General features: G+C 45.0%; 2 protein-coding genes across 4 annotated transcripts; both read left to right on the forward strand.

Annotated features, from left to right (window-relative positions):
• On the forward strand, window positions 1-4,313 carry LOC124675206 (ferric reduction oxidase 7, chloroplastic-like). Its single transcript, XM_047211275.1, has 9 exons — window positions 1-269; window positions 415-505; window positions 892-1,089; window positions 1,688-1,922; window positions 2,204-2,531; window positions 2,620-2,896; window positions 3,018-3,273; window positions 3,425-3,875; window positions 3,977-4,313. Exons 1-9 carry the CDS (start codon window positions 41-43, stop codon window positions 4,069-4,071), a joined length of 2,160 nt encoding a protein of 719 aa, XP_047067231.1. The 5' UTR covers window positions 1-40; the 3' UTR covers window positions 4,072-4,313.
• Window positions 4,314-5,693: 1,380 nt separating this feature from the next.
• Window positions 5,694-10,856, forward strand: LOC124675205 (ferric reduction oxidase 7, chloroplastic-like). Of its 3 annotated transcripts, XM_047211273.1 has the most exons (9): window positions 5,694-5,955; window positions 6,058-6,148; window positions 6,488-6,685; window positions 7,194-7,428; window positions 8,401-8,728; window positions 9,144-9,420; window positions 9,512-9,767; window positions 9,880-10,324; window positions 10,413-10,856. In XM_047211273.1, the coding sequence occupies exons 1-9, from the start codon at window positions 5,733-5,735 to the stop codon at window positions 10,592-10,594; spliced, it is 2,235 nt and encodes a 744-aa protein (XP_047067229.1). In that variant the 5' UTR covers window positions 5,694-5,732; the 3' UTR covers window positions 10,595-10,856. The 3 variants fall into 3 exon arrangements, with proteins under 3 accessions (XP_047067229.1, XP_047067228.1, XP_047067230.1); XM_047211272.1 differs by having other exon boundaries at window positions 9,880-10,856; XM_047211274.1 differs by lacking the exon at window positions 6,488-6,685 and having other exon boundaries at window positions 9,880-10,856.
• Window positions 10,857-11,155: the final 299 nt, after the last annotated feature.

The following is an 11,155-nucleotide window of genomic DNA, read 5'->3' on the forward strand; positions in this document are numbered from 1 at the left end:
TTGCTTTACCGGTTCACCCTCTTGCGGTCTTGCCGGCACCATGACCCAGGAACGGGAGCCGCTCCTCAACGGCGGCACCGGTAATGCGGCCGCGACCAAGGGCTCGCCCGCTCTCCTGCCGTCGCTCGCGAGGTCCGTGCTCAAGTTCCTCATGTGGGCGGTGTTCCTCAGCTGGGCCGCGGGGATCTTCCTCTACCCCACCAAGCCAGCGCAGGCGGCCTTCAGCGAGTGGGCGGCCCTCACCAAGCAGTCCATCTTCGGCGTCACCGGTACGCAGCCTACAAGAATTTCTGCTCTCGTCTCGCTCTTCCGACGAAATCAGGGGAAAGTAGGAGCAGGAATTGATCGCTCTGAAGTAGGGGATGTTCGTAATTATGTTCTTGATTTCCCCTTTCCCTTTCTTGGTTCTTTCAGGGACCGTTTTCCTTGTGTTCAGCGCGCCGATTCTGATCGTTGCAGGTCTAGCCTATGTGTACATCTGCGCCTTCCCTCGCGATCATGTCGAGTAAGTATCTCTCGTTTTGTGAATTCCGATCATTTTTCGGCAATATGGTTCCAATCCATTTAATTTAGGGTTGACTCTGATGAGCCCTTTCGCTTTCCCTGAATTGATGGAGTACTGCTGGCACTGAAAATTCAGGTTATACTGTAGTAGTTTTTTATTCGAGCACATGATTCTCTGGGATATTTTAGCAAAGCCTTCGCAGTTGCGGTCCGATTTTCTTAAGGTGTTATTGCAGAACTATAACAGTTAAACAGGTTACCAATTTTAAAATGAAGACCAGTACGATGAACTATAAAAATTCTAAACCACCATAAGACTAGAGTGGCACGCTTCATGCTGCACGTAGCTCATCTCTAATTAATTAACCACCTGCTCTTTTGTATCAGAAAGAAGAAGCTGAGGTCACTGAGTTTCCGCCTCTGGACTTTTCCTCTTCTTGTGGATGGCCCGTTCGGGGTTGTCTCTGCTGTTGAATTTATCGGGATTGTCCTGTTCATCGTTTATGTTGTCTTCTCGATGACATATTATGTTGTGGAGAGCGTGAGCCTCGTCTCAAAATCTGACTTGCCGCCCACTATTAGCAGGTATGCTGTGTTTTTAAGGAAACATTTTAGCCAAAATATGTTAGACATGCCAACTGACCAGGAAGTCCTCTTGATATTTTTGTCTGAGCATGAAAAACTAAATATAGCTAAACTTGTATTTAGTGGTGCTATATTATTGTCATAACTGAGGCTAAAGTAATGATTACGGTATACTTTTCAGTGTCAATACATGATTAAGCCTGAAATATTTTGTAGTTGAGTGTATTGGAAGTAATGATGTTCAGGAAAACTGATGTGGATGCTGGATGAATATGCATAGTCATTTGCAGAATTATCACTTAGCTGGCCTAAAAATTAAAATGAAACGTAGACATGTCTAGTTCAGTAACTTTATATAATGATCTTTATAGGCACGTGAAATCTAATATTTATATAAATTGTGATGATATCTTGGTTCGCAAAAAAAATAAAATGTGATGATATCTTGTTATCCTATAACAGAACCAAAATGTTCAGTTGCCATGTTACTAGTGAGACTGATGATACCGCTGAAACAAGTAGGCCTTGTTTTGATTTTTTTGCGAATAAGTACGCCATGTCAACATAGTTCTAAGACAGCGTAAATTTTGCCTTGTAGTGAGAAAATACTGGGTAAAATTGGCGCTCGTTTTGGATCAGTTGGGTTGTTTTGCATGACCTTCCTGTTCCTGCCTGTCTCGAGGGGTTCAGTTCTTCTCCGGCTTATCGACATTCCGTTTGAGCATGCTACTAGATACCATGTCTGGTTGGGGCATCTCACAATGTCTCTGTTTACACTGCACGGCCTGTGTTATCTGATCAAATGGTTCCTCGAGGGGCGCCTACTTAAGCAAGTAAGTGCCAAACGAATTACTCGAGGATTAGAACAATTTAGAGTGATTATTTCCTGGTGCAAATTTCCTTATATGTAATTCATTTTCATATTGTTACTGCAAATAAGCAACCAGAATCTGCTTAAAATCATAGACACGGAATATCTGATTACAAACTGTTTTGTGACTCGAAAATGTATGCAAATTTGGACTGAGGGCAAAGTAGTCTGTTAATTACAAGTGTTCTTTAACTGAGAACTCAGGCAGGCTCTATTAATGGTAGTACTTCACCTTCTTGATAGATTATCCAATGGAAGGAAATCGGAGTGGCACACTTAGCCGGTGTGATCAGCTTGGTGGCTGGTTTGCTGATGTGGGCGACATCACTTCACCTGGTACGAAAGAGGTTCTTCGAGCTCTTCTTCTACACCCACCAGCTCTACGTGGTCTTCATCGTGTTCTTGGTACTCCATGTCGGCGACTTCGTATTCAGCATTGTGGCTGGCGCCGTCTTCTTGTTCATGCTCGACCGCTTCCTGCGGTTCTGGCAATCGAGGGCTAAAGTCGACATTGTTTCTGCCGACTGCCGCCCCTGCGGAACTGTGGAGCTAGTCTTCTCAAAGCCAGCAAGTAAAATTTCGAGCACCTCATGTTCATCAGTGTTTTGTGTTTTGTTGTTAGTTTGTCACAGGGCACAGTTGTCTGTTGGTTTGTGCAGGTCTCCGGTACAGTGCTCTCAGCTTCATCTTTGTTCAAGTGCGTGAGCTGTCGTTCTTGCAGTGGCACCCGTTCAGTGTGTCCTCCAGCCCCATGGATGGGAGGTACCACATGTCGATCCTCATAAAAGTTCTTGGCACATGGACCGACAAGCTGAAGAGCATCATCACTGATGTCGAGGAGAATAAGACCAGAAGCGACACCGATCAGTCACATACCGGTCGCATTACCGCCTCCATCGAAGGGCCGTATGGTCACGAATCACCCTACCACCTGATGTAAGTTTTTCAGTCTGCCGTGACGGTGTGCATAGTAAATTGGTTTGACACCAATAGGAAACTTCAAGTCAAGGCTAATTTGGTTGTGTTGTGTTGTGTCATTGTGTGCCTGCCTTTTAAGGTACGAAAATCTCATCCTGGTGGCAGGAGGCATTGGCATATCACCATTCTTAGCAATTTTGAGCGACATAATCCACAGGATCGAGCAAGGTATGCCATGCGCGCCCAAGAATGTGCTGGTCCTGTGGTCAGTTAAGAAATCGACAGAGCTTTCTCTCCTCTCTGCCGTCGATGCTCAGTCCATCAGCTCATCAGTCTCGGAAAAATTGCATCTAGACATCCAGGCATTTGTCACTCAAGAATCTGAGCCTCCGTTGGTAAGGACATCGACTTCACTGTTGATCATCAAGACATCCAGTTATTGTCTTTTTTCCATCAAAAGCAGCTGTATGCTTCCGTTGGCAAGGGCAACAACATTTGGTTGGTTCACTTCCATGATTCCTTAGCAATGGCAATATGACTTTACAGGAAGACGGCATTCTTGAGTGTGACCAGAAGATTCCCAGCATATTTATCAAGAACGGGGCGGCCATGTCCGGGCTGGTCGGCACCGGGGACAACTTCTGGGCGGCCATGTACTTCGCGGCATCCACCCTGGGCTCTGTCCTGGCATATGCTCTGGTGCAAGTGTACTACGTGAAACGCTTCAACGTGTACGCCTGGTGGCAGCTGGGACTCCTGCTCCTGCTGTGCATGGCCGCTGGCGTCGCCCTCCCCGGAGGGCTCGTCGTCCTCCTCTGGCACCTCTCGGAGAAGTGGAGGGTGCAGGACAACAGGTGGGACACCGACGCCATCACTGTCAAGGACGGTGCCGAGGGCGAACAGACAACGAACGGAGCCGCTGGCGCAGACACCGCCTCGGAAGCCAGCGTCGCCGCCCTGCGGACGACGCGGTATGGGTGCCGGCCAAAGTTCCAAGGTAACGTACTTAGCTAGGTTAGCATGAAACTATCTTCTGCATCTGTTTGTTGATCTGTCATGTGGGTGATGGGTTCTGTCTGTGCCGGGTCGTCGTCGCAGCGGAATTCATGGCGTTCGCGGAGGCGGCGGGAAGAGCAGGGCCGTGTTCCATTTCAACAGCCACAGCTTCGACCTGTAGCTGTAAGGCGCTCTAGCCGAACGCCCGGACCTCAACCAAGCTAGCTACTGGTGAGTACATAGCACATACCGATAGTGCTCACCAATTCTCTACACAACTGTAATTATGCTGCCGCTTATAGCCGATATACGGATGAGCTAGACGTGTACTGTCAGCCATGTAGCCGGTGAACTCACGGCGGCCGGTGTTATGGGTCATTCTGTATATTAATATCCCGTGAATACAAATTTCAACTAGGCCATCTGCAGGTTTCAACTATGCACACACGAACTTTCAACTCGAATAAAATTATAATTCTCCGCAAAAAATAAATAAATCAAATTACTCGGGGGGCCTACAGAATCTTATAGGGTGGAGGGGCAATTCCCTTGGTCAACGGCAACCAGCTTGCTTCTCAACAAACCCCTACCGTGACCTATGTCTGAAGACATCGCAATTGTATTTGGGACTAACAAATGACAATAGCTCATTGAGCCTCAAAGTGGGTCTGTCCGACTTGGTAAACTCTGTTACCGGAGCTAGTACAATTGAATTAGCATCACCATGCACATGACTCATGAAACATACTCATTAATCGAGTGGTACACTAGTCAAGGATGTGAGTCTCCATAACCTTATCGACTAGGGACCATTGGAACATTCAACATATACAACATATAGATGTACAAGGACAATATGATTACTTACAAATACTTTTGAAAATATCAATATCTCATGATTGCCTCTAAGTCCTATTTCCAATACTAGACATGTCTAGCATAGTTGCACATAGGGTAAAACACTACTACATGGCCGGGAATGACCACCACTGCTGTGCTATAAGCACCATTGTCTTTGTCGGCCATGGTGATTAAATGGGACGCAGTCTTGCGCTGGGTCATGAGGAACTTGGCAATGACAGACACAGAACACAAGCTCCACGCTGTGGAAGTCATCCACGAAAACACATTCTATCTCAAACTCGATTTACGTGAGGTGACACTTGTTCCGGGTGAGGTGCGAAGAAGTGCGGGTGAGCCACTTCTCTTCTCAATCACCAATTGGATGGTAGAAGAGCAACATTTATATAAAAAAAGGCCCAGCTCTTCCCCCCACTGGTATATACTATTTCGTATCATGTAAGTCATAAATGGGTTTTTGAGATTTTTCAGGGTTTGATAGATGAAATGAGATGTGACCCATAAAATCCAACAGATATCACCAAAAGTAAATGTTATCTGCTAAAAAGAACAGTAAATGTTGCCCACAGAAAAGTGGATCGGATTTTGAAACACGCCCCGGCCTCCATCCCTATGATAATCTTACTGTACGATCCATTCTGATTGGACGGGTCTTATCAAGCTCACGGTAGCTGTGTGGTTCACTGCTGTTCTACCTTGCAATTGGCAATACTACATGAGTCAGGAGTTGGATTGTGCCAATACCACTTCTGTTCCCTCTTCGATCCATCCATCGCCGTCGACATTAATAACGAGCAGCAACTAGCCCCAATATTATCTACAGTCGTCTAAAGAAATGCAACTCTTTTTTATCCATGGTGCTCGCGTCTCCTGTGCACCATCGCAGTACATCGCCATCACCCTGCTAGTAGTATAAAAGAGCAAGTCCCAGTACAGAAAGATTCGCAGCTAGTCTTCTCCCGCTCGATTCACTACGGTTTCACTCTTGCCTGCCACCATGGCCCGGGAACGGGAGCCTCTCCTCCAGAACGGCAATGCCGCCGCGACCAAGGGCTCCCACGCTCTGATGCCATCCCTGGCCAGGTCCGTGCTCAAGTTCCTGTTGTGGGCGGTGTTCCTCACCTGGGCCGCCGGGATATTCTTCTACCCCACCAAGCCCGCGCAGGCGGTGTTGGGGCAGTTGACGGGGGGCACCAAGCAGTCTGTGATCGGCACCACCGGTACGCGGCCTTGAACAATTTCATCTCCCTTCTCGCTCTTCCGTCGAAAGCAGGGGAAAGTAGTTTAGAACTGATACTCTTTCGATTTGTTGGTTCTCGCAGACGGAGTTTTTCTAGCCTTCAGCGCGCCGATTCTGATCGTTGCAGCTCTAGCCTATGTGTACATCTCCGCCTTTCCGGGTGATCACCTCGAGTAAGCATCCTTGGAGATGTAAATTCTGGAAGAAAAAAAACTACTGCAGCCATTTGCTGCTTTCCTTTTCCTGAATTGATATGTAGAACTGGCATTGAACACTAGTACAGAGAACTCAGAGTACCTGTTGATTCAGTTATCTAGAATTCTATGGATAGTAGTAGGTCTGCTCATTATGAATTTCTGGTAGTATGAAAAACAGAACAACGGATTCAATTCTAAATCACCACTGAAGTTCAGAACATAACAATATATTTTTTTTCCTAAGATTTCTATAAGAATGGTCCCTACTTCATGCTGCATACAGCTTGTCTTTACTTACCTTCTCTGTGGTACCAGAAAGAAGAAGCTGAGATCACTGAGTTTCCGTGTCTGGACTTTTCCTGTTCTCGTCGATGGTCTGTTTGGGGTTGTCTCCGCAGCTGAATTCATCGGGATTGTCCTGTTTATCCTTTACCTTGTCTTCTCGATGACCTACTATATGCTGGATAGCGTGAGCTTCGTCTCATCGTTTCATGTGCCGGTGGCTAAAAGCTGGTATGTCGTAGTATGATTTATATAGGAAACCTGTTAGTAAAGAATGTCACACATGCCAGTACTACTGATCAATAAATCATTTTTTCATATTTACAGTTATTGAGCCTGAAAAAATAAATAGTGCCTTTATATTTAGTGCTACCATATTAATACCATCACTGAGGCTAAAATAGTGAGAATTACATGTTAGTGTCAATGCATGATTTATCACTGTAGAGCCTGAAGTACTAGTACTCTGTAACTGAATTTAACTAGAGTTATGCCATTCAGAAAAGATTTGTGTGGACGATGAAGGATAAATATATAGTTATCTACAGAGTTATCACTTAGTTGTCCTGGAAATCAAAAAGGAAACATACACATATATAGTTCAGTAACTTGTACATGTCAAATATCTACTGATACGAGTCAAAAAATTCATTGGGAGCGTTACTATTAAGTATTGACCGCAGTACTGTAAAACAGATACTCAACACAGTTCTAAGATAGTTCAAGTTTTGCTTTGCAGTGAGTTGATACTATCTGTAATGGGTATTCGTTTTGGGATAGTTGGATTGTTCTGCATGAGCTTCCTGTTCCTGCCTGTCTCAAGGGGTTCAGTTCTTCTCCGGCTCATCGATATTCCATTTGAGCATGCTACTAGATACCATGTCTGGCTGGGGCATCTTACAATGGCTCTCTTTACACTGCATGGTTTGTGCTATGTGATCTCATGGTCTTTTGCGGGGCGCCTAATTGAAGAAGTAAGTACTCCCTCCGTGCCAATAAATAAGGCTTTTTTTTGAAAAAGAAGTCAAGATAAGTAAACTTTGACCAAACGTTCAGAAAAAACTATTAAAAACTATAATATTATATAGATATCATATGAAAATACATTTCATGATGTATGTAAACATTTTTTTTACTGTACTACCTCCGTTCCAATGAATAAGGCTTATATTATTTTTGGAAAGTCAAATCATGTCAAACTTGACCAAGTTTCTACAGCAAATCATTAATATGCAATCTACAAAATCAATATCATTAGACATCATGAAATATATTTTCATATGATATCGATAGAATATCATGGTTGTTGATAGATTCTTCTAAAAGTTTTGTCAAACTTTAAGTGGCTTGACTTTTCAAAAAAAAAATCCTTATTCATTGAAACGGAGGTAGTACATGTAAATAGTTTTTTTTTTCTCGAACACACGCCTAGGCGTGCATCATTATATATTAGACAAAACCGCTGAGAAAGCGGGAGCATACAGGGTTGTAGCAAGGCTACCAAAAACTGAGAGAAAACAAAAAGAAGGGACTATACATGAGACTACAGGCAGCTAGCTTTGTTAGGCCTGCAGGTGCTAACAAACTTGATCAAACTTTTTATGTAAATAGTTTATTGTAAAACTTGATCAAACTTTTTACACAGTATGACTTTTTTTAAAATATGTATTCATTGGAACGGAGGTTGTATAAACCGATACGAAAGTTGAAGGTAATTATTTGCAATTTCCAATATCATGTGGTTTTCTTCGTATTGTTGTGGTAAATAAGCGATCAGTATCTGCATACATAAAAGACAGGGGATATGTGACTGGCAACTATTTTTGAACTAAACAAAATATGCAAATTTTGACCCAAGGTAGAGTAGTCTGTCTGGTACAAGTATTCTCTATTTTATAATAACTTAGGTGACACTATTAATGGTATGTGCTTGGCCTTCCTCATAGATGATCCGATGGAAGGAAATCGGAGTGGCAAACTTAGCAGGTGTGATCAGCTTGGCAGCTGGTTTGCTGATGTGGATGACATCGCTTCACCCAGTAAGGCAGAGGTTCTTCGAGCTCTTCTTCTACACCCACCAGCTCTATGTTGTCTTCGTCGTGTTCCTAGTGCTCCACGTTGGCGACTCCGTTTTCAGCATCGCGGCCGGCTCCGTCTTCCTATTCATGCTCGACCGCTTCCTGAGGTTCTGGCAATCCAGGGCCAAAGTAGACATCGTTTCTGCCACCTGCCGCCCCTGTGGAACTATGGAGCTAGTCTTCTCAAAGCCAGCAAGTAAAATTCGAGCAACTCTTATCACCTTATGTTCAAAGCCAAGCTAGTCTTCTCTTCTCCTTTTTATTTCCCATTTTCTGAATTTCTGTTCAATCTATTTCGGTAAATTTGTGAGATGAATAATTTAATATTTGTTTGCGTTGAATAGTTGAATGAATTGCCGCTGGAATCATGTTTGACTCATAATTTTCCTTTTTTTTGGAAAGATATGACTGAAAGTTTTTATGATTCTAAAAAACGCTAAATGGATTAGCCCGCTATAGCTGCACTATAGTTTTTCTTAGCTGCTGAAAATGCCGCCGCTAAATGAAATAGCCCGCTATTTTAAACTATGCACTTGTCGCATTATATTCATGAGCGTTTTGTGTTCAGTTGTGAGTTGTCACATTGCACAATTGTGCGTTTGTTTGTGCAGGTCTCCGGTACAATGCTCTCAGCTTCATCTTTGTTCAAGTGCGCGAGCTGTCCTTCTTGCAGTGGCACCCGTTCAGCGTATCCTCCAGCCCCATGGATGGGAGGTACCACATCTCGATCGTCATAAAAGCTCTTGGCACATGGACTGACAAGCTGAAGAGCATCATCACCGATGTCGAGGAGAAGAAGACCAGGAGCGACTGCGACTCTGATCAGTCACAACACATAACTGCCTCCATCGAAGGGCCATATGGGCACGAATCACCCTACCACCTGATGTAAGTTGGTGCATAGTAAATTGATTTGAAACAGATAGGAAAAGTTCATGTCAAGACTTATTTGTTTGTGTTGTGTGCCTGCATTTTTCAGGTACGAAAATCTCATCCTGGTGGCAGGAGGAATCGGCATATCGCCGTTCCTGGCGATTTTGAGTGACATAATCCACAGGGTCGAGCAAGGTATGCCATGCGAGCCGAGGAATGTGCTTGTCCTGTGGTCAGTTAAGAAGTCAACGGAGCTTTCTCTCCTGTCGGCCGTTGATGCTCAGCCCATCAGCTCATCCGTCTCTGACAAGTTGCATCTGAACATCCAGGCCTTTGTGACACAGGAAATCGAGCCTCCATTGGTAAGAACGTTTACCCAGTTATTGTCTTATCTATTTTATCCATGAAAAGGAGTATTTTTGGCAGAAATTTTCTTGAATGATTCCATGGTAATGGCAATATTTGACTTTACAGGAAGACGGCATTGTTGAGGGTGACCAGAAGATCCCCGGCATATTCGTCAAGAACGGGGCGGCCATGTCCGGGCTGGTAGGCACCGGAGACAACTTCTGGGCAGCTATGTACTTCGTCGCGTCCACCCTGGGCGCCGTGCTTGCATACGCGCTGGTGCAGGTGTACTACGTGAAGCGCTTCAACGTGCACGCCTGGTGGCACCTGGGCCTCCTGCTCCTGCTGTGCATGGTCGCCGGTGTCGCCCTCCCTGGAGGGCTCGTCGTCCTCCTCTGGCACCTCTCGGAGAAGCGGAGGATGCAGAACGACAGGTGGGAAGCCGACGCCGGCGCCAGCTTGGACGGTGCCGAACGGACAAGGAACGGGGTTGGTGGCGCCGACGCCGCCTCCACGGCTAGTCTCGCCGACCTGCAAACGACGCGGTACGGGTGCCGTCCAAAGTTCCAAGGTAACCTGCTTAGCCTGAAACTATCTTCAGCATGTGTTGATGTGTCACGACTCACATCAAGTCTGGATTCTTGCATCCTTCGTCGCAGTGGAATTCGCGGCGTTTGCGGAGCGGATCGGGGGCGCAGCGGTGGACGTGGGCGTGCTGGTGTGCGGGCCGTCGGGGCTGCAGACCAGTGTGGCCAGGGAGTGCAGGTCACAGAACCTTCACCGAGGTGGCGGGAAGAGCGGCGCCGTGTTCCATTTCAACAGCCACAGCTTCGATTTTTAAGGCGCTTTTGCCCAACCTAGCTAGCTAGCTACTAGTCAGTACATAGTACATACTGATAGTGATAGTGCACACCGGTTTTCTACACAACTGTAATTATGCTGCCCCGTATAGCTGATAATTTGTACATATGAGCCAGACGAGTACTGCCAGCCATGTTGGGAACGCGCGGCGCTTTTAGGGCACTAGTAAATTTGCACATTACAATGCATGTATTAACTAATATAAATTTAGTTAAATAAAAATCTAGCATGTTGAGAAACCATATCTCTTTGTAGATATCGCAAAAAATATGATATAACTTACATGAATCAATTCCTTCGTCCAAATGCACACTTAGCCTAGCAAACAAAAGACAAATGTGTACCTTGCACCAAACAAAAGACAATCACATTACACATTTTGCAGTACAGATAAGAAAATGAATGTATTGCAACTATTGTTAACTCAAAACAGAAACAAATAAGGTCATACTGCATAAACCATGTAATCAAAGGAAGCTCCAAGCACATTGATGCTTGCACAGCAGAAAGACTCCCTTTTATCATATTGTCGACAACCATG

Source organism: Lolium rigidum, chromosome 7, assembly GCF_022539505.1.
Source record: "Lolium rigidum isolate FL_2022 chromosome 7, APGP_CSIRO_Lrig_0.1, whole genome shotgun sequence".
Lineage (NCBI taxonomy): Eukaryota > Viridiplantae > Streptophyta > Magnoliopsida > Poales > Poaceae > Lolium > Lolium rigidum.

Coding starts and splice junctions, on each gene's coding strand:
- LOC124675206 (XM_047211275.1), top strand. CDS start 41: ATGACCCAGGAACGGGAGCCGCTCCTCAACGGCGGCACCGGTAATGCG. Junction 270..414: donor GTCCATCTTCGGCGTCACCG/GTACGCAGCCTA, acceptor TGGTTCTTTCAG/GGACCGTTTTCCTTGTGTTC. Junction 506..891: donor TTCCCTCGCGATCATGTCGA/GTAAGTATCTCT, acceptor CTTTTGTATCAG/AAAGAAGAAGCTGAGGTCAC.
- LOC124675205 (XM_047211272.1), top strand. CDS start 5,733: ATGGCCCGGGAACGGGAGCCTCTCCTCCAGAACGGCAATGCCGCCGCG. Junction 6,149..6,487: donor TTTCCGGGTGATCACCTCGA/GTAAGCATCCTT, acceptor CTGTGGTACCAG/AAAGAAGAAGCTGAGATCAC. Junction 7,429..8,400: donor CGGGGCGCCTAATTGAAGAA/GTAAGTACTCCC, acceptor CCTTCCTCATAG/ATGATCCGATGGAAGGAAAT.